The following is a 25,997-nucleotide window of genomic DNA, read 5'->3' as shown; positions in this document are numbered from 1 at the left end:
ACTCTCTAAGCCTGTCCTCATAGGGGAGGTGCTCCAGCCCCCTGATCATCCTCGTTGCCCTCTTCTGGACCCGCTCCAACAGCTCCATGTCCTTCTTATGCTGGAGGCCCCAGAGCTGGATGCAGTGCTCCAGGTGGGGTCTGACCAGTGCAGAGTAGAGCAAGAGAATCACCTCCCTTGACCTGCTGGTCATGCTTCTTCTGATGCAGCCCAGGATGCAGTTGGCTTTCTGGGCTGCAGATGCACATTACTGTGTCATGTTGAGCTTCTTGTCAACCAACACCCCTGTCCTGGTTTAGCCAGGATAGGGTTAAGTTTCCCCAGCAGTGGGTGGCGGGGGGCTCTAGCCGGGTTATTCAGATACCATGTGGACGTCACATCCTGGCGCTGAAGCGAGGCGGTCGGTTAACACGTGTGTACGCCATCGCTCTGTTCTCACTGCTGTATAGGTACATACCTTGCTCTGTTCATTGTTATTACTGTTATTGTTGTTTGTTGTGTTGCTGTCGCACTGTTGTATTAAACCTCTCCTCATCTCAGCCCCGGGGCTTTGTATTTCACTCCCTTTGTGGGGGAGGGGCAGCGGCCGCGTGGTCTCAGACCCTGGCAGGGACTAAACCACCACAACTTTTGGCGCCCAACATGGTGCACGAGAAGGCTGAGATAAGGACAAAAGGAAAAGGTGTGTTAGAGCAATCCGTTAGGTGTAATTTTTCTGTTTTTATTTGTATTTGTTTGATAAGAAACATTTGCAATGCTGACCAATTTGCTTGCGTTGTGGGGCTGGATTAATCCTTATATCCACTGTGTGCTCCTAGTGCTGATGTTTGTTCTCAGTGGAAAATGTGTCAAGGGTCTTGTTTTGCTGTATTGCCTGCAAACTACTTATAATATGGTTGTATCACTGCTTGTGGGGGTGAACCAGTACCTGTTTGCTGCCTGGGCTTTTGTTAGGGGTCTCACCCCCTCTATGGGTGAGCCAGGGGAAGAGATCCTCTCGGTTTTTGAGAGTTTCAGCTATCCCTGGAGCATCCTGACCACTGTGTTTGCGGCACAATGCTTTCTAAATGCCTGCCAGATCTTGTTTTGGGCCATGCGGTACTTCTCCAACCATAGCACCACCCGGAAACTTGCCCTGAGGGCAGATAGTTATAAATGGCAAGGTGTGTGGGAAAAGATGGGCAAGTGCCTGAGTCAGTGGTCACTCCCAATGTTTTGGGATTTCACTCCCAAACAAGTGCAGAGTCCTGATAAACTGGTGGAGTGTTTGGAAAAGGTGTGTTGCCAGTCTGACAAACCCCGGGAGACACAAATCCTTGCGATGTGCTGGGGGCTTGCCCATGCTTACCGCATCGCCCTTAACACTGATCACTGCCCTCAAGGGGGAGAAAGGGCTGCAGGATCTGAAAGTGAACCTACTGGTACAGCAGCTGGGCCAGGGGGACAAGCAGTGCCAGTACCAGTCGCCTCCACCAGCACAGCAGCTGAGCCAGAGGAACAAGCAGTACCAATATCAGTCGCCCCAATACGGAAAACCAAATATACCAAAAAATCCCCTCGCAGTGTACAGGGTGATAATGAACCAGGCCCATCACGAGAGCAGGAGGAAGAGCCGGAGGTAACCATCTGATCCCTATCCCTGAGTGAGTTGCGAGATATGCGGAAGGATTTTAGCCGCCTTCCAGGCGAGCAAATTTGCACCTGGCTGCCCCGATGCTGGGATAGTGGAGCTGCTGTTTTTGAATTGGAGGGGAGAGAGGCCAAGCAGCTGGGACCTTTAGCCAAGCAGGCTGGTATTGACAAGGCAATAGGGAAACAGGCTCAAACCCTCAGCCTTTGGAGGCGACTCCTGCTCAGTGTGAGGGAGAGGTACCCCTACAAGGATGATGTTCTATGTCGGTTGGGCAAGTGAACCGACATGGAAAAAGGCATCCAAAACCTCAGGGAAATGGCTGTGTTTGACATGGTCTATGGTGATCTGAATGATGAGCGGTCACCAGTGGATCCAGATAGGGCCCCTTGCACACAGCTGATGTGGCGGAAATTCCTGCAAAGTGGACCAGAGGCACATTCCAAAGCATTAGCAGTAGCGTCCTGGTGGCGAGACACTCAGACTCAGACAGTGGACGAAGTGATTATCCAGCTCCGGCAATATGAGGGAAGTCTCCCTTCCTCCCAACATGCTTTGGTTTCAGCTGTAGAGGAACTGTCTCAGAGGCTCCAGAAAGTGGAAGAGGACACGTCCTACATTCCACCTGCACGGGCCGATGTCTCAGCCATTAGAAGCAGGCGTTTCCCCACCCAAGAGAAGGGCAGTGGAAGACACACACCACGGGGCACCCTGTGGTTCTTCCTCTGCGACCATGGGGAAAACATGAGGAGGTGGCATGGACAGCCCACTTCCGGCCTAGCTGCACGAGTACAGCAGCTGAAAGGGAAGACCACCATGAAAGGGGAGTCTTCCAAGAGAGACGCAGCTCCAGTGTCCAGTCGGAAATCCCCCAGACAGAATGGAATGGCCAACACTATGGTTGACCCTCTTGAGGGGACCAGGAAGTCATTCTTGCAGGAGTCACTCTTAGATCAAGTGAGTGATGGTGAGCAGGATTAGAGGGGCCCTGCCTCCAGCCAGGTGGAGGAAAGGGATAATCGGATTTACTGGAAGGTGTGGATCCGATGGCCTGGCACATCAGAACCACAAGAATATAAGGCCTTGGTAGACACTGGCGCACAGTGCACCCTGATGCCATCAAGCCACAGTGGGGTTGAACCCATCTGCATCTCCGGAGTGACAGGGGGATCCCAACAGCTGACCCTATTAGAAGCTGAAGTGAGCTTAACTGGGAAGGACTGGCATAAACACCCCATTGTGACAGTCCCAGATGCCCCGTGCATCCTAGGGAGAGACTACCTCAGGAGAGGGTACTTTAAAGACCCAGAAGGGTACCAGTGGGCCTTTGGTGTAGCTGCCCTGGAGGAGGTTGAGCAATTGTCCACGTTACCCGGCCTCTCAGAGGATCCCTCGGTGGCGGGGTTGCTTAAGGTCGAAGAGCAGCGAGTGCCAATTGCCACCAAGACGGTGCACCGGCGGCAGTACTGCACTAACCGAGATTCCCTGGTCTCCATCCATCAGCTGATCCGTCGACTAGAAAGCCAGGAGGTGATCAGCAAGACTCATTTCAACAGCCCTATATGGCCAGTGAGAAAACCTAATGGCGAATGGAGACTGACCGTGGACTACCGTGGCCTGAATGAAGTTACGCCAGCGATGAGTGCTGCAGTGCCGGACATGCTAGAGCTCCAGTATGAGCTGGAGTCGAAGGCAGCCAAGTGGTACACCACAATTGACATCGCTAACGCATTTTTCTCCATTCCGACAGCACCAGAGTGCAGGCCACAGTTTGCATTCACTTGGAGGGGTATCCAGTACACCTGGAATCGATTGCCCCAGGGGTGGAATCACAGCTCCACCATTTGCCATAGACTGGTCCATACTGCACTGGAGAAAGGTGGGACTCCAGAACACCTGCAGTTCATTGATGATATCATTGTATGGGGGGCACAGCTGAGGAAGTCTTTGAGAAAAGAAAGAAGATAATTGAAATCCTCCTGAAGGCTGGTTTTGCCATCAAGCGACAGAAGGTTAAGGGGCCTGGAAGGGAGATTCAATTCCTAGGAATAAAATGGCAAGATGGGCATCACCACATCCCAATGGAGGTGATAAACAAGATTAACAGCCACGGCTCCACCAACCACTAAAAAGGAGACTCAGTCCTTCCTGGGCGCTGTGGGGTTCTGGAGGATGCACATCCCAAACTACAGCCTGATTGTGAGCCCTCTCTACCACGTAACCCGCAAGAAGAACGATTTTAAATGGGGCCCAGAGCAACAACAAGCCTTTGAACAAATTAAGCAGGAGATTACCCAGGCAGTGGCCCACGGGCCAGTCCGGACAGGGCAGGAGATTAAGAATGTGCTCTACACCCCAGCCGGGGAGAGTGGCCCTTCCTGGAGCCTTTGGCAGAGAGCACATGGGGAATCCCGAGGCTGATCTCTAGGCTTTTGGAGCTGGGGATACAAAGGCTCTGAAGCTAACTATACCCTGACTGAGAAGGAGATACTGGCAGCGTATGAAGGAATTCGAGCTGCCTCAGAAGTGGTCGGCACTGAGACACAGCTCCTCCTGGCACCCTGACTGCCGGTGCTGGGATGGATGTTCAAAGGAAAGGCTCCCTCCACACATCATGCAACAGATGCCACGTGGAGTAAATGGGTTGCGTTGATAATACAACGGGCTCGAATAGGGAACCTCGACTGCCCAGGATTGGTGGAAATGATCATAAACTGGCCAGAGAGCAAAGATTCTGGGATGTCACCAGAACAGGAGGTGAAACGTGCTGAGGAGGCCCCACCATATAACGAGCTGCCAGAGGAGGAGAAGCGATATGCCCTGTTCACTGACGGGTCTTGTCGCATTGTGGGAAAACATCGATGATGGAAGGCTGCGGTGTGGTATCCCACACAACAAACCTCTGAAGCTGTTGAGGGACAAGGTGAATCGAGCCAGTTCGCAGAGGTGAAAGCCACCCAGTTGGCTTTGGAGATTGCTGAGCGAGAAAAGTGGCTGAGGCTCTATATCTACACTGACTTGTGGGTGGTGGCAAGTGTCCTGTGGATGTGGTTGTAGCAATGGAAACAGAACAAGTGGCAACGCAAGGGCAGACCCATCTGGGCTGCTGAAGTATGGCAGGATATTGCAGCCTGGGTGGAGAACCTCGTTGTGAAGGTGCGCCATGTGGACGCCCATATACCCAAGAGTCGGGCCACTGATGAACATCAACACAACCAGCAGGCAGACCAGGCTGCTAAGATCGAAGTGGCTCAGGTGGACTTGGACTGGCAGCGTAAAGGTGAACTGTTCATAGCCTGGTGGGCCCATGAGACCTCGGGCCACCAAGGCAGAGATGCAACATACAGGTGGGCTCGAGATCGAGGGGTGGACCTCACCATTGACACCATCGCAGAGATCATCCACGGATGTGAGATGTGTGCTGCGATCAAACAAGCCAAACGGGTGAAGCCCCAGCGGAATGAACATCGATGGATGAAATATAAATATGGAGAGGCCTGGCAGATCGACTACATCACACTGCCACAGACCCGCCGAGGCAAGCGCCACGTGCTCACAATGGTGGAAGCAACCACTGGATGGTTCGAAACTTATCCAGTGTCCCACGCCACCGCCCGGAACACCATCCTGGGCCTTGAAGAGCGAGTCCTGTGGCGACACGGCACCCCAGAAAGGATTGAGTCAGACAATGGGACTCACTTCCAAAATAACCTCATAGATGCCTGGGCAGAAGAACACCGCATCGAGTGGGTCTACCACATCCCCTACCACGCACCAGCCTCTGGGAAGATCGAGCGCTACAATGGACTGTTAAAAACTACATTGAGAGCAATGGGGGGTGGAACCTTCAAACACTGGGACACACATCTGACAAAGGCCACTTGGTTAGTGAACACAAGAGGATCTGCCAATCGAGCTGGCCCGGCTCAGTCAAAACTTCCATGTGTTGTAGACGGGATAAAGTCCCTGTGGTGCGCACGAGGGATCCGCTGGGAAAAATGGTCTGGGTTAGTCCTGTGCCGGGCAAAGGCAAACCCATCCACGGGATTGTTTTTGCTCAAGGACCTGGGTGCACCTGGTGGGTGATGCAGAAGGATGGAGAGGTCTGATGCGTGCCACAAGGGGACTTGATTGTGGGTGAAAACACACCGTGAATTATACTGTGCTTTTGTTAATTTTTCTTTGTTATTGCTAATTGCTAAATGGCAGCTGGATGTGATGCACATGGTATAGAATAAAGGGGTGGATTATGTCCTGGTTTAGCCAGGATAGGGTTAAGTTTCCCCAGCAGTGGGGGGGGGCTCTAGCCAGGTTATTCAGATACCATGTGGACGTCACATCCTGGCGCTGAAGCGAGGCGGTCGGTTAACACGTGTGTTATGCCATCGCTCTGTTCTCACTGCTGTATAGGTACATACCTTGCTCTGTTCATTGTTATTACTGTTATTGTTGTTATTTGTTTTGTTGCTGTTGCACTGTTGTATTAAACCTCTCCTTATCTCAGCCCCAGGGCTTTGTATTTCACTCCCTTTGTGGGGGAGGGGCAGCGGCCGCGTGGTCTCAGACCCCGGCAGGGACTAAACCACCACAACCCCCCAAGTCCTTCTCCGCAGGGCTGTTCTCAGTCCACTCATCACCCAGCCTGTATTTGTGCTTGGGATTCCCTCGACCCATGTGCGGAACTTTGCACTTGGCCTTGTTGAACTTCATGAGGTTCGCATTTGAACTCTTTTGGAAACACTGTAGTTGTCTTGATTGGAGGACAGGGTCTTTTGCAATACTCCATCTATTTGCATTCAGTTTAAGATGCTGGCTGCACATCTAGGACACTGTGGTCATATGCAGTTGACTACAGTGCAAAGATCTTCAAGCTGGTAGGTCAGCTCAGCTTGATGCCTTCAGTCTTCTCTGCTCAGGTGCTGTGCAGCATTGCATTTGAGTTAATTAAAGCATGCTGCTTCCTGTTACAGCTAGTTCATTTGGGCATGCCTGAAAATGTCTTTCTGTGCTTGCACGAAGCTAATTTGAGGGTGTCTACATTCATAGTGTAGACACACCATTGAAGTTCTGTTAATAGGCCTGGTGGTAACTTTTGTTGAATGAAGTAACTCTGAGCTAGCTCTTTGCTTATCAGGATGCAATACTGGAATATGTGTATCCAAAGTGTATTTAGAAAAAAACAGCTTGGTTTTTCATCTCAGACCATCTCACCAAGCTCTTTCAGTCTTAGTTCAGAATTTTGAAACCTGTACCACAGCAGCAGGAAAACACATGAAATATGATTCTTAAATAGTAACTTGAATTATTATAACTGAATTTTTCCATAACTCTGCCTTGAAACTATAAGTCCTGAGAGAAATAACCATATACTGCAGAATGAAGATCTGAATTATTATCAGATATTTTTCACATAAGAAATACCAAAGTAGTTTTTAATATGGATGGAAATATTACTTGATTGCCTTTTGTATGCTCCCTCTGCCAATCCTCTGCTCTGAAGGACTTGGTAAAAGTTTCAGTAGAAGAGGCAGGAAACTTAGAAGATACTCAGTGCTTTGGACCTCTTTGGACAGAACTGACAGCTTCATCTTGTCTGAGTGGGGAAACAAGTAAGAAATAATGCAAGTAAGCTTTGCAAGATTTCTGTTCTTACCAGATGTACTGCTAGTAAAGGTATGGTTGAAGATAGAAATTGCAAGCAAAACCTTGCCAGAATTTCAAATAAAGGTGCCTTTAGGCTAGTCTGTAGTTCAGCTCCGCTTCTGGAATGTGTTGATTAATTTATCTCTTGCATCCAGAATTTAAAATGTTACAGGAAAGGTTTGTTGCAGTTACCTCAGTTGAATCTCTGCCTCTGTGCTTGGTATGACTTGTGTTTGGCAGAACGTATACTCTAGCCTGTGAGCAGATCAGCATACGGGAAATCCAAGTGTCTGATACTGTGTCCGTTGTGGTGTCCTCACTCTGGCATACAACTGTATCAAAATACAATGATGCTGTAGGGCATCTTCTTGTAACAAAAAAGTAGTTCACACCATTTCAATAGCTGCCTTTCTTGAGCCTTATGGGCTTTTAGGTAAAGCTTTGACTATGAACTGTATTGGGAACTAGTTCAAAGTGTTAGAGATAGCCTGGCATTAAAATACCAGAATTCTGAGAATGAAGAATGCTTTTCAGTCCTCAGTCTGTGTGTTCAACAAAGTATGCAAGTATGGTGTGACTTTAGGGAAATGTAAATTTAAAAGCCAAGTAACTCTGAGAAGTTGGTTTTCTGCCCATATCTGCTTGTTTTGTGAAGAATTATCTTTTCTCATTACTTTATAGGAACTCTCAGATGCCTTCTTAGTCTTTTACACAGATAAAATATTGTACTTTCCTTGATCTGCCTGCACTTCATTGTGTTTTATTTCTGAAGTTTATTTTCAGTATTGTGTGAGGATTGCTGATAAAACTCTTGGGTTTTTGTAGTGCACATTATCCATATGGTTGTGAAACTCATGCATAAAACAATTTGAACAAGTCCAAATGCATATCTCTTTCTAATATACAGAGATTAAAACTGTATTATAAAGCTCTTTTTTTTTCTGTTTTGCAGGTAGAAAAAATAACTGGCCACCTCTTCCTGAAAATTTTCCAGTAGGTCCTTGTTTCTACCAGGATTTTTCTGTAGACATTCCTGTAGAGTTCCAGAAGACAGTAAAGATTATGTACTATTTGTGGATGTGTAAGTATTTTTTTTAAAAGAAAAAGCAAAGCGCCTATTCAGCTTGATGATGCATACCTGCTACTTTGGCTTTTGCAACATCTGTAATGAGAAGTTGTTTTAAATCCAGAAGTCAAACATTGCAGTGAAATCTTTTTGTTAGCTTCAATTTTAAAAGTATTGAATTATGCAATAGAAACTTCCACAGAAAAAAAGGAGGAGGATTATCCTTAGGCAGTTTGGTTCTAGTATATTTTATTTTTCTGGTTTAAGTATCTCTGTTGTTGTAAAATGAGCTTTGGCCATTCATTAACTTAGAAATAATTTTACTCTTTTTAAAATCAGCTTATATATTAAAAAATATAATTCACAATCAGTGTTACTAGACTTGCGAGTTTAAGAAGTAGAATATCCATTTGCTTTAATATACATAGTTTTATATAGTTTTTTGTCTGTAGTGGAGACTTAGTATCATTTTACTCTATTTAAAAAAATAGAGTAAAGTCAACCAGCTGAAGAATCAGTCCATGTTAAAACTATACTTTGTACACGAGGAATGCTCTATACCATCTTTGTGGGGTTAATTTTGCCCTCATTCAGGTGCTGTGTTTTGACTGGAGAAATGTGGGATAAACCAAATGTACAGTTGCTACAACATTTGTTTCTTCTGCCTTGTCCATTGTGAAGGGAGCCTAATAATTACTCTGAGACTGAGGAAATTCCAAAGATGTAGGTGCTTTGATGCCTTTAACATATTTTTAGCATACTAAGGGAATGTGAATTTCGGAACTTTTCTGTGTTTTTTTCAGGGCTTCAGATTTAGTTAGCAAATCTCCATAATTTTACCTGTTAATCTGATAATCTTATTACTGTGATTGAACCACATAATTTAAACACAGAATGAGCAGTGAGCACTGAATCAAGTGAATTCCACTTCGTCACAATCCACAGCTTTCTGTATTCATTGCTGGGTCATTAATCTTCAAATAAGCAAGTAAATCTAGTGTAGAATGTGTGACTAGTCACTCTCATAAATCTGACAGACATTTGGGATTTATATGCAATCTAAGATCAAGTACTCCAAAATTTTAGGATACTTACTAATTCTGACCATTTGCAGGACTGAGTTCTGAAAGTGCTGTATGTTTCAAACACAAGATGAAGTTGGGCAGTGAGAATTGGAATATTAATACTGGTTTATTTTTTCTCTCTTACAACAATAAATAAAGGAAGCAGCAATGTTACAGTATTTCAAAATATATAGGAGTTGTGCTTCTATACTAACATGACAGATTTTCTTCTAGGTAGACTGAGATTTTAACTGAGCCCTCTTGCTCTTTCCCTTCTTTATCTCTAGTACTCTCCAATTTAGGGATTACTCAGGAAGGAAGGAAAAGTGCACAATAGAGGAAAAGAAAGACAAAATTATTTCAGACTAAAAAAAAAAAAATAATTGAATACTGAACTCTGGGCCTTAGGGCTGGCTGTTGAATCAGTGCTTGTGACTCTTCTTTCCCAGGATCATACTTACATGGTTTGGCTCACTTTTCATTAGAGCAGCTATGCTTCCTCAGTGGAAGCACTTATTACCATAGCAAACCAGCCTGTTTCTGCATGCTGCTCTACCGTACATTGTATTTCCTCTTGCAGAACTTCCTAGCTCTTTAGGCCTAGGGGTTCTGCGAACATAATCACATTTGGATAAATCTAGTACTGGGTGCTCAGCACTTTGTAAAGTAGGTTAGTTTTCCTCTGCCTTTTTAGTGGCCAAAAGAAACAAAGCTTTCAGTTCCAGTTTTCTGTGAGTTTCTGTGGTTAGTAGGAATTTTTATATCCTTATTCTTGGTCTTTATGTATCTGAGGAAATTTTTTTACTTGTTTCAGATCTAGATTCTCTTTATTTCATGAGAAAACAAGTCTTGTTTGTATCCCTATTCCATAATTTCATCAGTCTTTTCTCTATTTGTGTCAGAAGTCAGGGTTTTCTTATTCCTTGATGTGGTTTTATCTTTGCACATTTTAAAATTTTTTTTCTTCCCTGGAGAGAGCCTTTTTTTTTTTCCTGCCTGCTCCCGTGTTTTTGTGAACAACAGCAATCAATTACCAATGGTTTCTGTTAGCTGCCAGTGGAGCTTTTCTATTCTGTCTTGGTTTTGTGACCACTGCTGTGCTAGTAGCTTGCAGATAGAATGACAGTTTTCCTGGCTCTTTAGCACTGAGCCCTACTTTTTAGATGTTTCTGTGTTGTTACTAGTGAAATGTCATGTCTCTTGACCTGTATCTAACACTATAACTTTTTTGGCTCAAAAGCCTGTGTTTTTCAGCTTTTTTCCCACAGGCTGATAACATGTACAAAATGAGCAGTACTGATTTTCAAAGAATATTTCTTACTTGAAGTTACAAACCAAAGAGCTGCTTAATGTCATGGAAAGGTTTTGTGGTGTTTGGGTTTGTTACTTTATATAGGTTGTGAATGTTTCCATTCTGTATGAACAAGACTTTTAAAAGTTTTCAAAGGCCAGTGACTTAAACTGTAGATTCTGGTAGAAAAACCTGAAGTGTCAACTTTTATGGTATTTTTTCTGTTCAGGAGAGTTTCATCTCATCCATGCTTCTGTCTGAGGGTACGATCAATAGTAACATATGTCGGTTTGCGTTGATGTTTGTTCTGCCTGTTCCTGAGAACCTCCAAGGATGGACACTTCATAAACTCCCTCCAAGCCTGTTCTAGTGTGTTGCTGTTTTTTATCATTAGAAGATGTTTCCCAGTATATAATTTAATTCTCCCTTCCTGTGTTTTATCTTCCATTTTCTGTCCATTGTTGTTATGGAGAACACATTTATCCCTGTTAGTCATCTCCTTTTGGCTTAATTAGCATAGTTATTCAGTCTTTCTTTCTAGGTTATGTTTTCTAGAGGTCTGACTGTTTGGTTGCTGCTTGGCTCACTCCATATTATTATGTATATTTTGGTGTGTAGCATCAAGAATTTTACAGTGTGGACTGTGTCCAGTATTTTACCTGAAGTCCTAATGTACTGTGTAGAGAAAAAAAACACCTTCACATTTTTGATAGCATGTGCTTATGTGTCAGAGAGCAACTGAGCACCACACAGCTGCTCGCTCACTCCTTCCCCCTCAGCGATGGGGAGGAGAAAATAGAACAAAAGGCTCTGGAATCGAGGTAAGGACAAGGAGAGATGACTCACCCGTTATGGTCACAGGCAAATGACTGACTCCTTAGGGGAAGAAAAAGAACATAAATTTAATTTAAACACCACCACCTCCATTTAGTTTAACAATTAAACAGCAGGACAGTGAGAAGTATAACCACATCTTAAAAACGCCTTCCCCCCACCCCTTCCAGGGCTCAGCTTTGCTCCCAGTTTCTCTACCTCCTTCCCTGCAGCAGAGCATGGGGACAAGGGATGGGGGTTACAGTTAGTTCATCACCCACTGCTTTTTCCTCCTCCGGAGGAGGATTCCTTCCCCTGCTCCAGTGTGGTGTGGAACTTTCTCCAACATGAGTCCTTCCCACAGGCTGCAGCTCTTCCTGAGCTGCCCCAGTGTGGGTCCCTCCCGTGTGTTGCAGTCCTCCCAGCAACAGACTGCTCCAGTGTGGGCTTCCCTCAGAGTCCCGGCCTTCTTTGGGTGCAGCCACCTGCTCTGGCATGGGGTCCTCCCCGGGCTGCAGGTGGGCATCTGCTCCACCAGTGACCTCCATGGGCTGCAGGGCACAGCCTGCCCTCTCACCACGGGCTGCAGGGGGGTCTCTCCTCTGGCGAACCTCCCCCACCCCCTCTCCTTTCTTCAGCTGATCTCACAGTTTGCATAGGTATCTCCCTCACAACTCCAACTCCTCCTCTCAGGTTCCCTTTCTTAAATACGTTATTGCAGAGGCATAGCCACCATTGCTAATTGGCTCAGCCTTGGCCAGAGGCTTGGAGCTGGGGGAGCTTCAAGAAGCTTTTCACAGGGGCCATCTCTGTAGCCCCCTCCCCTGCTACCAAAACCCTTGCCACACACACAAACCCAACACGTTATGTTGTGTGCTGATCTAAGCCTGGTTTATAATACATTTTTTCCTATGGAAAAGAATTCTGTCATTTGTAAGGCATGTTTGCACATGCCTTACCAGCCCCCTCTCCAAAAAGAGCAGAACAGTCAAGAAAGAAAATCCTAAACTACATTTGAAGCCACACTGTGCACCAAGGTTATGTGTGATCAAGCTTCAGCAGCTTTGTTCTCCCTTGTCAGTTGCCTTGTGGCTTCAAAACCCTCTGCTTCATAGGCATCCCATTCCCCTTGAGGCACCTTGAGGGTGACAGTCCAGCTGATTCCTGGGAAGAGCGCATTCTTTTGTCATGTGTCCTGGTGAGGACTTCGGTTTCCTGAGAATACCGTCAATAAAACACTACTGAAATGAAACTTACTACAAAAATCTGTTTTCATACAGTCCCAAATGGGATTGCAAAACAATCATCTCTCAATAAGGTAGATGCCAAATAGCATCAGTGCAACTTGTTGTCTTTATTTACAGTTTACTTTCAAACTTGGATTTCTATAAATCCATTTATAATTAATGGATTGAGAAGTGTAGTTAATTCAGATAGAAAATGTATATCTAAGTAGGATTCTTCTGTACAAGGAAGTTTACACTAGTAAGAATGAAGTTGAGTCTGAATATTTATTAAACTGGTGTAATTTCCCATTTTTCAGTCTGGCATGAATGCCCTTTTATTTTTTTTAACCTCAACTGCTTCCACAGCTAAACTAGGAGAAGACATTCTTAGATCAATTCACACTGAGTACCTTATTGGTATAGCTGTGAAGTTATTGTCATACAGACATTGCATGTTGCAGACTTCTGCCAAAGCCTTTGGTCATTTCAGTCCCTAGGTGGTCATTGTCTTTTAATAACTTGTATCATGGTTTAATCTGAAGAGGCAAGTACGTAGAAGATACTTAAAACCATTACCCTGAACATAAAAACACCTCTGTTCATACAACAGCAAAGCTTATCTAGGTCACTTAACGAAGTTCTTTGAGCCAACATGAAGGTGTTGGCTCAAAGAACAAATGCCTTTCTGTACCTTGCAGCAGGCAGAGAGAAGGGTGAGTGGAGCAAAGGGAGAATTGTCAGTGCAGTCCTTCTTCATCTGTAGCTTGCTAATACTTGATTTTTACAGCAGAGATTCTCTGTGACAGTAGTGAAGCAGACCCCTCTGTGGCTGGTTTTATTGTGCTAATGAGTATCAGTAGTGGGTGTTCGTTTCAACTCTCTTCTGCACTGATGGTATTCTTTTAAAACTTGTCTTGTTATCGTAATTGCAATTACAGAAAACATAGTAATTTTGGAAAGTTCAAACCACACCAGAGTCTGGATGTTTTAGTAATCTAGGGGGTCTCCCTGTTTTCCAGTATTAAGTGGAAAAACAAAGAATACCGCATGGTAAGCTTTCTCATATTTATCAAAGGAAGGCAGGAATTTGGATTTGTATCCTTTGTTGTGCTTTGAGGCATACACACACAAATTCTGAAATCAGTTGCTTTGCTGACCTCTTTGAACAGTGCTAAGATATGTAGGTGCATTAAATGCTTATTATTTAAAAGTGCAGAGTTTTCTGTTTCTGGTGTCTCTGGAAAATATGATATGTTTGAGGGAAATGTTTTGATTTTCATCAGCCTTTCATGCAATGATGTGGGCATTTTTTTTCAGAGTCTTTATTATTTTTCCAGTTCTTCTCTTAACCTTGCCTTCCAGTAGAATGACTAAAATATGTCTCTGAACTTAAATAAAAAATCATTGCTGCAAGGAGCAGCTTGTGTGCTCTCAATTATAAATACTCAACTTTATCTTGGTCCACAAGATTAGAAATGGTCTTCTAAGATAGTAAAATCACTCCTGAATCATTGTTTATTGCTGAACAAAGACAGAAATTCATGTTCATCTTTTAAGTCTGGCAGAACTAACTTCTGTGCCAGATAGCATGAAGGTAGTAGTTGTAATGTTTCTTAATACTCCTGTATCTTGTTCTGAGAACTAAATATGTTTGAAAGAACCTCTGAAGTTGGAATGCCAATGCATTTTCTTCAGTAGAGACTCAATAGTTAACCTGTAACAAGGTCTGCCACTGAGAAAATGCTAGTAATGAGCTAAGAACTGAGCACCAAAAAGGCAAATGTGTAAGACCAATGTCATAAGAAATACTTGAATATGCAATATGTCTTAAAGCATCTAGAACAGCTTCTTGCAGGTCTTGTTTTATTGAGAAACATTTTTACTGAGTTGGGTTTTTTTTGCTTTATTACGTGGAAGACAGCTTTTCGTTGGAAGAGGTTTTTTTGAAATTTTTATTTTCAAACTAGAATGTGTACAGTGCTAAATTTATGATGCGTTTTATATAGTTTATAAACTTTCTCTCCAGAAATATTCAATTGTCTGTTAAATATCTGTATCCAGTTCTTACTGTAGAAAAAGCATCAATTATTGCAGCTGTGGAAACCTTTTTTCATCATTTTAAGTTTGAATATGTCTTATTTTTATGACAGGATTTTTTTCCTTCACCATATACCTGATAGCACTTGAATTTTCATGTTCAGTACTTTCACTTGTGAATACAGGGTTTACCTGAAAGTTAGAAAACTGTATGAAAATCAGTGTATTGCTGAGGGTGTTGAGAGAGATTTATTGTTAGCATGCTGATGTTTTGTTTAAAAATGCTCAGTTTAGGTATTACTTTAAAAGTTGTAATGATCTATTGTATAAACATAACTTAATAAAGACTATTTTGCTTTTGCTTCTACAGTCCATACAGTGACACTGTTTCTTAATATCTTTGGATGTTTGGCCTGGTTTTACGTTGATGCTACACGAGGGGTTGATTTTGGATTGAGTATTCTCTGGTTCTTGCTTTTTACACCTTGTTCTTTTGTCTGCTGGTACAGACCCCTTTATGGAGCTTTCAGGTAACAACTTCAGCTTGACTTAGGATATTTAAAAACTTGTCAAAATGCATTAACATTCCAGAATTTGCTTGATTATTATTATTATTATGATAATCCTTCAATATGCTTTCATTAGAAATAATTAGTATGTTTGCCATTGATTTAGTTGTTGTATTTGAAACATAGATGGCAATAGTTAGGAATATCCTTTAAAGTATTTATAGCTTCTACCACTGACAAAATATTTGTAGGAAATATTTAACTTTGTTTTGGGCTGACTACAATTTTAAGGAAAATTCTTATTAAATCTCTATACCTTCACACCAAGAATTTCAGTAGGTTAATAGTTAAGAGTGTCTTAAATTTTTGGCTTCCTAATGAACTTCATAAAGCTCTACACTTAAAAATCTCGTATTGGCGAGTGACCTACAGTGTCTGTAATTGAAGTAGACTGAGATTCTTAAGAATGAGTAGAGCAGGTCTATAATCAAACTCTAGTGGTTTTCCTAGCTTTTAGCAATCTTTGCAGACAAGTGTGAGGTTTGGTAGTTTTGTGTTTAAGAATAGAACGGTTGATTTGCATACAAAATTGAACTTTTTTTTTTTTTTGTGAAAATCAGCATGTAGAGATTCTAAATTTGGTACCTTTATAGCATTTCTTGGTTTGTTTGTTTTGTTTTGTTTTTTACATTGAAGTGATTCAGGATATTCTCATTTAAAATATACTGATTCTTGTAGAGAAAGATTGATGGCCAGAAATTGCAGTTAAGTGTAACCTGTAGACTAAATGAGATGTTTCTTTTTGCTAACCAAGGAGGTGTTTCTGTATCCACACATCTTTGAGGAATCATGTAGTTTAATTTGCATTTGCTCTCTAGTAAATCCATAGCTTTTCTTAGTAAATATTGATTGGAAAAGGAGAATTACTACCTCCATATTCAACTTTTGGTCAGTTGCTCAGAAGAAAATGAAATAGTTATTGAACTGAACTGGTTAAATAAATAGAATTAACAAACTCCCTTCTGCAGGAAGAGTTATTAAGGGCAAAATCTGATTCTGTGACTTAACTGATTTCTACTTTCTTGAGAACTCTGGTAACAAGAAAATCATATGATCATTAGTTTTGATAGTAGTAAGTTGAGGTCTTCATTGAGATTTTGCCTGTACATTCTTTTATTTTATTTTTTTAAAATTTTTACTTTCAGTCTTTGTCAGGCTGGCATTTTAGTCATTTTAACAGTAGACCTATTTTGTATATTTTGCTTTTAAGCCACACCCACTTCAGTATTCTGGTCTGCACTATGTTCACTATGTTTCAGTAATTCCATATTAGATTTTATTTTCTTTTACAAGTAAAATATTTTCTTCCCATCCTGCCAGCATTGTGAGCTTCAGTCTGAAAGTGGAGTAGAATTCTGTTCTTCATGCATTGTAGCAAAACTTCTATGTTTAGTCTAAGAGGCCCTGCTGTGTGCTGAACAGAACACTAAGGAATAGTATCTTGCTGCTATTCTCACCTCTGTTAGAGGTACAGATGGCAAAAATACTATATTAAAGATGAAGGAGCAGCTCTTGTAAATAAACACTCTACAAACCCACAGAATTACTGATACTTCAAGTCACTGTCAATAAATGAAAGCACTTTTCCTCTAGTTAATGCAGAAAAAAGTTTTTAGATTGGTACTACAGTATTTGCAAAAAGTCATTCATTTCCTGGCTGCTTTAATCTTTTTCCCCCCCTCTTTCAGGAGTGACAGTTCATTCAGGTTCTTTGTGTTCTTCTTTGTATATATCTGTCAGTTTGCTGTACATGTACTTCAAGCTGCAGGATTTCAAAGATGGGGAAACTGGTGAGTATTCTGTTTGCTGTAGCATTGTCTGTAAGACAAACACTCATGTTTGATATAGCAACTGCAATACACTCTGTGTTCCAGAAAAATCTTGTGTTCACTGGAATTGCTATATTTAGCACTCAAAAAAAGCATTTTTGCTTTTTTAGGAAAAGTGAGAGAAATTTACCCCAAGAGTGTGAGGTACTTCTGTTATTAGGCTGGTTAAAATTTCATCCTTCAATGTTAAACCACTTTGAACTGTTATACATGACCTTGTCTATTTTGGTTGTGTGTGGAGATACTGCTTTCTCTGTATTTAAGATAAAGACATAAGCAAAACTTAGAGAAGATAAAAATAATTTAGACAGTAATAATATACTGTTTGCATATTATTTTGTATCATTAGTTGTTTCTAATATATAGTTACCACTTATTAAGGAAATTTATGGCTAAAATTTGAAGAATGAGTCAACAATGTATTCAAGTGAATATAGTTGTATATCTGATATTATTTGAAAAGCTCATTTGTCCAAGTCAACTCCTTATTCTGTAACAGTTGATTTTTCTTTTTGATGCTTGTAAGTATATAAGCTTTTACATGAAGCTTTTATGTATATTATCATTTATTTGAGTCTTTGAGGTTTAATACTTAGCTTTTACAAGGAAAAGCTATTGTGAATTGATTCCTGTCCCTGGAAAAAAAACCAACAAACTTGTGTTAACTAAAAGCATGGTTGTAGTAGCCAGCTGGTAGGACGGAGAGCTATGACTGGCAGTACTGTAGCTGGGTAATGACACTTCTCTGTATCAGTGCTTTTTGCTGCTAACCTCCAAACATATGTAAGGCAGGCAAAATAGCATTGTTTTAGAACTGTAGTGTAAGGAAAGATCCTGTTTCATTATTTTTGCTCTTGAATCTGCTGGTTTTCTTTTTCATAGATACATTGAGATCAACAAAATAAAAAAAGTGTTGTAGTATCGAAGTATGTGGAGTGTGCTTTTAAGGATGCTTGGGGATGGGGTATGAAAGAGAGCCAGATCATCAGAAAATGCTAATTACAGTTTGGATTTTGGAGTTCTGTGGTATAGTCCAGTTGGACATAGGGGATATCAAAGCAATCTGAAACAGTGGAGGAAAGTTTAAGGTTGATGATTTACAGAAATTTTTTGCTTTTTTTTCTGTGGAAGAATCTTTTCCATTTCAATGTTTTATTTTTCTTAAAGTCAACCTTCTTTTTGTGGTTTCAAGTTTGATACTGTATTTTTCTGTTGGTGTTTCAATTTTGAAGAATGGAGAAATGTTTGAAGTAGATACTGATACAGCAAACTTTTCAATTAGTTAATCTGATGCTATCTAGTTCAAAAAATCACCATATTAACCTCAACTGAGAAGCATCACTGTGTGGATACAGTTAAATGAGGCTTCCCACATAGAAGCACTGTGTGTATGGCATGTTTTTGTTTTATGGTTAAAGAAGTTCGAAGCTATCTTTCTGGGGACATTTTCTCATCCACAGAATTATGTAGTCTTAAATTAATCTGAAATAACAGTATGACCAAAAAAACCCCAAGAAGTTGATGAGCAACTCTAATTTGTTCACAATTCTGCTACAATTTTTCATATAGTTTCACTGCATGCATTGGTAAAAATGGAAATTAACTCTAAAAGTTTACTAATAAACCGAAATGTGCTTATGTAAAATTCCCATTACTTCAGAAGTACTCAAAGTCAGAACCAGGAGGTTATAAAGCTTACCTCGATGTGAATACCCGCGATTGAATGGTTCATGTGCTGTGCTAGTAAAGTTTGTCCTTTCTTTTTCCTTCAGTGGGTGGATTTCATCTCTTACTGGTCTTAATAAGAGTATTCCTGTTGGCATTATGATGATAATCATAGCTGCACTTTTCACAGCATCTGCTGTTATCTCATTAGTTATGTTTAAAAAGGTAAGTTACATATTATTTCCCTCTTCTGTTTCCTATATTTGTTCTGGATCTGGCTTTCCTGTTTGAGAGGTACTCTCTCACAGAGTAAGATTAAGGGGATTAAATAATATTCTTGGGGGTGTGCCTTACCTATTAACAACTGTATGTTTTTGCTTATACTGTTGTGGAGTTAGGAAATGCAGTTTGTAGAAGGCACATACTTTCTGCAAACTAAAATGGTGAAGGATAGCTCTCAATAAGAGAAATTGGGAGGTAAACCCACAATGAAAGGGTAGGTGAATGCACTGGACCCTATGATTGTACCTGTAGATGCCAGGTTGTAATTTTCAAATCTATAGTGACTCAGCTGAGTGAAGTGTGATTCAAATTATTGTGAAGTTTCAGCTCTTAGGAAAATCATTCCCATTAAAATCAATAGAAGAGGGAGGGAGATGCCTGGCACTTCATAAAAGGATTTTTATTTCTCTGTTTCTATTATTTTAACATTTTGTTGTCAATTAATATTACATAGCATGAAAGCTCAAAGAAAGATGCTTTTTTCTCTTGGTTCCTTTTTGTGAATTTCCATCCAGAAGACCTAAGTTTAGATACTAATATTAGTAAGTTTTTGATGTTGTTTAGATAAAATGTAACTGAGAATTTTGCTGATGATGTGCTGGCAATTCTAATAATTCAACCTCAGTTACAGTTACACTTAAAGATTTTCACATACCGAAACTCTTCTGGCGTATTTACAGGTAGCTAGAAGTCTTAAGTATTGCTTGGAGATGTCCCTTCTCCATATTTCTCTTCTGCATAAATACTCAGGTACAGAAGAAAGAAACAAGCAAGAAAAGTGTACGGTGGAGCATTCTTTTTTCCACTCTTCCTACCGTATGCATCTGGATTCTTTTCAAAAACCTTCATACTCAGCTGTGACCTGGTGTATCTTTATGGATGAGAAATAGTCACATTTATAACAAAGAAAAAATTTACAACATTAATTTTCCTGCTACACTTGAATGAAAATGTCTTTGCAGTAATATTTGATAACTTTATTGTGACTTGACTGAATATGAGTCAGAAATAGCATTTGAATTTTGATAGTCAGGTAATTGGAAGTTACTCAGGCTTTGTTTTTTTGTTGTACTAGAGATTACATGCCATATTATTTAGTGCTTGTAAGACATTGTTTAATACCTCGGCTTATTCTGCAGAGCTATTGGTCATCACACTAGTTTAGCAGATACATATCTGCATTATTATGATATTTTATACTTCTTAATATTCAGTCATAGCTTAGCTTGTTCTTGTAACTATCAGAGAAATGAAAATGTTTCTAAAAGTTGACATAGAAGAAAGTTCACAAAAATGTTACTGACACAGTGAACTCAAAACTACTTTTTTGGTTTTGTTTCCTGCTGGTTTTTTTTAACATGCACGCTTATTAACTCTCTTAATGAGTAGGACAAGTTGTATACAAATTGAGACAGAAGACATTTTTGCAAGCTGTGAGCCCTGTGTTATGCTAAGGATGCAGCCTGTTTGTGTATTTAAATATGCTATTTCAGACAGTAGATACCAGGCACATTTTAGTAAAGATTTATGAGGCCCCTCTGAACTTGCAAAAAGTTACAGGTATTCCTACAGTCAAACTGTGCATGTGGCAGGGCAATCAAAAGTTACAGTATTTGTGGGGAAAAAAGTCCCATTTTCTCATTTCTGGATTGTCCCAAACACATGAGCAAAACAGATTTCCCCACCACACAGTTATGTTTCATGTTTGAGACTTTGCTATTAGCCTACCAAGAAATGGAAGGCTCAGCACCACTTTCTCACTGCTTTTCCACCTCCCTAGGTGCATGGTCTCTACCGCACGACTGGTGCTAGTTTTGAGAAGGCACAGCAGGAATTTGCAACAGGAGTGATGTCCAACAAAACTGTACAAACTGCTGCAGCCAACGCCGCATCAACAGCAGCAACCAGTGCAGCTCAGAACGCGTTCAAGGGTAACCGAATGTAGGGGAACATAGAAAGTCATCACCATTCTCTTTGATTGTACTTTATTTTCCAGTCACTTACTGTATTCCCTAAAAGCCTAGATCAAAATTCACACAGCATGTTTGTGTCTTCTGCAGCTGTGCATGGGTGAAATGGGAAATGTTTGGTTATTTTATTATAAATTTATTTATTTTAAAATGATAACCATTCTTTGCCCTTCTTTAAGATGTTGCATTCTAGAATATAGAGCCATCCATATTTTATGGAGGATAAATAATTTTAGCAATTGCCCTGAGAATTAATTGTGGTATATAATGATCAAATAAATGTGTTAAGAATTTGGAAGTTTTTTAGTGGTTCACTCCAGTATTTTTTTTAACTTCAGGAAAGCACTTTGGATCAATTATTTTTCTTCGTAAGAATTGTTTTCCCTATTTCTACTATAAGAAGTGGGGTAGACTGGGAGATGTAGAAAGTTAGATTTGGCTACTGCTTTTGCAATTTCAGCAGCTGCTGGAGGACAAATACAAGTAAGGTAGATATTATAAATTCTTTTCTTGGGGTTTTTTTTAGGATAAGTCTTTTGATATAAACCTGTAAGTTTGCATGAATACTGTTGAGTTATCTGATCTTGTTTAAATAGTGTTTTGGTCCAGAATTTACCTGCACCACTTTATAATAATAGCACTTGTTTGTATCTATTTTCATGGAGTATTCTCTACATGTGAGAAATGACTATGGTGCATAAACATTCTCTGTAACAGAATGTGTAATGCGGTGTACAGTTTAAGGAAGTTAACTGATGGTTTCAATCACAAAGCTAAATGATTATATATTTGCTATTTTAAATTTCAGATTCATGTCTTGGGGTAATAATTTTGCTGGCAAAGAAACCAGTATTGACTTTTTAGAACACTAGTTTCTTGCCCCCCTCCCCTCTTCTACGTGCAGTGGTATTTTTGTTGTATTTGGGATTTTTGGGGGGGTTGGTTTTTTTTTTTTTAAGTGTAGATTTGTGTTTAACAGTGGTACTAAATCTCTAGCCTAGTCAGTCACTCTGTTTACTGCTTGTCCAAAAACCTAACTATACAGTATTTAATCTTCTACCAGAAATACTGTCTAAACCCAAGCTTCTTAAGCAATGGCATTTAACAGATACTTGAATTCATTTTAACATTAACTCAGCCATCTCTGTGTTGTGAATTAAGGTGGAGGAAAAAAGCTTTTAAACTATTTTGAATTGGAAACGTGAGAAATATTCATCTTTAACAATGTTAATTTTTAACTCATTTATCTGGAGGCCTAAGAGGTTAAATTGGTGCAGTGGAACGGAACAATCCATAATGGTACATACCATCATAATACAATAGAATATAATCAGATTTTAGTATAACATCTTGTTTTTCTCCTTTGAAGATTATATTCTTGAATTGCCTCATGAGTCTTATACACTATACTTGGACTGTTTTTTCAAACTCTGTTTTCGAAAATGAAAACAGGAAGGACCACATCCCCACAACCTGTGTAAGTATACACTGTGGCTGAAATGAATTCAGCTCTTAAGGTGAATCACCTTAAATTCTGAGGCCCCTCCATGTTCTGAACATGGACTGACTTTCATAGATTCTTTTTCACTACACTGTATTCATAATAACAGAAGAGCATTACAAAAAATAAATGCCCTAGCTTAATCCCTGGATCAGTATTGTACTGTTATCATGAAGTCCCTATTAGTCTCCTTTCTTCTATAATTTCTTTAAATCCAGCTTGAATTTGGATAAATGTTGTAGTTTCACCTATGCTGAAGTTCTTATTAATGAATATACTTGCTTCTAAATGTTCTTTGCATCATGAAGTTAAAAGCAATTTAAATATTCTTCGTAATAGGGGCTCTAAATTTTCATACTAGTGGACATGCTAGCATTGAACTTAAATTTGTGTGGAGTATTATTAAAAGCTTTCCAGATAAAACCCACCATTTGCTGTTGAGATCAGGCATCATCCTTCTAGCAGCTGTATATCAAGACTGTTCTTTTGATAGTGTTTTAGACTTAACTTGGGGGTTGTATCTAGAAATTCTATTATGGATTACTTTTAAATCTAAATTCAAGCAATTCTCTTGGTATCTTTTGGATAGGAATCACAGGGACATCATCCTTGCAATTTAACTGAAGTTGAAGATTGTATAATAACATACCAGAATATATTATGGAAAAAAAAATTTAGGAATAAAATCTGAATTTGGCAGGTAGATTTTTTTCCCCAAATGTTTAAAGGCTCTTTGAGAAAATACATTTAATGTTCTATGTATAGGGAGTGTTGATTTGTAATGTGATGGGTTGAATGTATGGATTTTAAACTGAAGTGAAATTCAAGGTTCAGTTACACATGAATTGTTTAAACCAGAAATCTCTGACACTTTGCAGCCGAAAAGGCAGGGAGAAGTTTGAGTTTAGCTTTGACAACAGAAGGCTGGTATTTGTTAGAATATTTTGTACCTAATGTAAACCAGATTTCACAGTCCGTTATTAATCAGAGTATGGCGCCCACTTAAGTGTCATTTTGTCGTATTGTGGCAAATTGAGTACAAAGTACAAAGTTTAAACACTGGAGTGTCAGTAGTCATTGATCTGTAATTTAGAGTTGATTTTATTTATCTGAGGGATGTTTGTATATTTTGTAAATTACTAACAATGCTCCGCCGTCCTGGTGAATGTCATGGTTCTGTACAAATGCACTTCTCTGTCCCTCTGTTGCATGTCTGAGTAGTTCAGAAGTTTTGTATATTTATTGTATTAACACAGTGTCATAGAATAAAAAAAGACTTTTTTCCTGGGTGTTTGCTCTGTATAGTTTTGACCAATATAGGGATTTTTCTTCTAACAGTCAGAATAATGTGCAAAGTGGATGATCTGTGTAAAAGTCTCACTTGTTTTTTATAAATCTGTATATAAATGCTGTAATTCTGCTGAAATGGGGAGACAAAATGTCAACTGTCAAAATAATACATTAGGGTATTGAGAATTGGTCTACTCAACTGTTACGAAGAAAATTCTTGAACACTTGCAGCTCACTTCCTTGTGTTGTAAACTCCCGAGTTAAAATCTTAAAGATGTTCTGTCATTACTGAATGAAATTCTACAGGTATTAAGTGAATCCTAAAATGCTATTGAAACTAAAATGAAATTTCTGAAAACAGCATTGCTTTGATAGTGTTTATCTTCCTAATTTCTGCCTACGAATTGACTTTTTCTGTTATCACTGCTGTGTCTTGCTTTTTCTGGCTTTTTAGGCACTATCACAGTCTGGTTTTTTTTAAATAGGATCAACTGCTCTCTAGTACTGAATTTATTAGTGGGTTTTCTTTGAAAGGCAGAATGACTTCATCTAGACTACTGTGATGTAGTTATGTTTGCAAATGCACAGTACAGAGAACAGTGCTGTGAGGTATAGTCAGGATTATTTTGGGAGATAGCAGATGTGAGTTTTTGAAGACACCTGTGCATGCATGCATCATTTACTAGTGAAATTCTTCATCAACTCGATGTGTTTCTTTGTAATGTACAGATCTAGGATGGCAGTGGCAGCAGACTAAAGGGATGGTTTTTGTACAAATGGTAAGCACAGCTGTGCAGCATGATCCAGTCGCGTTTTATGGTTAGAATTAATACACAGTTTAAGTGCTGGTGTGGGGACCTAATTCCTCTGGTTTGTGGAGGCTAGTTTTCCCCCAGAAGTTGTATGCACAAAGTTGGGAAGGCATGCACACACAGAGAAAACAGCACAGGGAAGAGACTGTGATTAAAAATACTCAATAATACTTCTGCAAAGATATTTCTGTCAAGGAAAAGGCAGGCACCTAGAGCATTCTGGTTATGAATTGCTAGTAAGGCACAGTGGATCAGATAAGCAAAACAAGTGTGTGTTAGGTTTCACTCAGTCACATTAAAATGTGTAAGAATTAGTCTGTACTCTTTTTCCTACAAATTAATTTTGTGTTTGCAAGTAGCTTTTCCTGGTTTTTCTACTGATAAAATTAAGACTTAGAAAAGAAGTGGTGTAGATTTCTTGTCTTGGCAGCAGAATACTAGTTTAACTTTATGCTAGGATTAAACTAGGTAGCATGTCACACACTACTGAGGGGGCAAAAAAAGGCGTTGATGGGAAATATGACTTGTGGATCACACTGCTGTATGTTTTGTTCTGGAAAAAAAGTTGTGCAGCTGTTTAGTGGAAGCATATACAGCTCATCTGAAATGTGCTTTTTGTTGGATGAATGGATAGTGACTACACCAAACAACAGTGCTTTTAATTCGTTTGACTGTTTTACTGCCTCTCAACACACTTGGTGCCGTGATGTGACTAAGTAATGTGTGTATATATATATATAAAAAATGTACTGTCCCGCTTCAGTGAGTGTTCCTGCACCTTGTTGTTATGTCACTCAGAGGTGAAGAAGAACAACACTTCAACACGGAGGAGTTGCTGTGCAAAATGTTGAGAAGACCAGGTTTTACTTCTTTGTACCCATGATTCAGGAAGGAAAACTTTCAGCTGGTGAGATGGGAAATGTCAGAGACCGATTTTTGGTAATAAAGTTGGAGGTTGTATTAGTTGTTGGCAGCGTGCCTGGAAGAGGGCCATTGTAGGCCTGGAAGATGCAGCCTGCTTTGGAGTCCAATTACCTGTGACCATTCACTCTGCTTTTCTGCTTTGCAAATGTGTACAGCTAGAGCTGGGTGGGATACACTGGCTGGAGCCCAGGCCATCTGATGAAAAAACAGCTGCCTCTGACCACTGATGCCTCTGCAGCATCAGCTGGTCTGCCACTGTTTCAGCTGACAGTGCTGCAAGTAGGTTTTACAATGTTTATAGCCTAATTAAACAATCTTAGATCATCTGAGCTGTAGTCATGGCACGCATGCCAAAGCATGCGTTGCCATTTTGCAGTGCAGGGCT

At 40.4% G+C, this 25,997-nt stretch overlaps 1 protein-coding gene across 2 annotated transcripts in view; it reads left to right on the top strand.

Annotated features, from left to right (window-relative positions):
• The window catches only part of SCAMP1 (secretory carrier membrane protein 1), a 57,334-nt gene extending 33,459 nt beyond the window's left edge, over window positions 1–23,875 (top strand). For both annotated transcript variants that reach the window (XM_074856753.1, XM_074856752.1), the window contains 5 exons: window positions 8,226–8,354; window positions 15,141–15,300; window positions 17,028–17,129; window positions 18,941–19,058; window positions 20,896–23,875. In XM_074856753.1, the coding sequence (XP_074712854.1) occupies window positions 8,226–8,354; window positions 15,141–15,300; window positions 17,028–17,129; window positions 18,941–19,058; window positions 20,896–21,060 (674 nt within the window). In that variant the 3' untranslated portion in view covers window positions 21,061–23,875. The remainder of the gene's footprint in view (window positions 1–8,225; window positions 8,355–15,140; window positions 15,301–17,027; window positions 17,130–18,940; window positions 19,059–20,895) is intronic.
• The last annotated feature ends 2,122 nt before the right edge of the window (window positions 23,876–25,997 follow it).

The sequence above is a fragment of the Strix uralensis genome, chromosome Z (assembly GCF_047716275.1).
Source record: "Strix uralensis isolate ZFMK-TIS-50842 chromosome Z, bStrUra1, whole genome shotgun sequence".
Taxonomy (NCBI): Eukaryota; Metazoa; Chordata; class Aves; order Strigiformes; family Strigidae; genus Strix; species Strix uralensis.
Note: the sequence above shows the minus strand (reverse complement) of the source record. Positions and strands in the feature narration are given on the sequence as shown.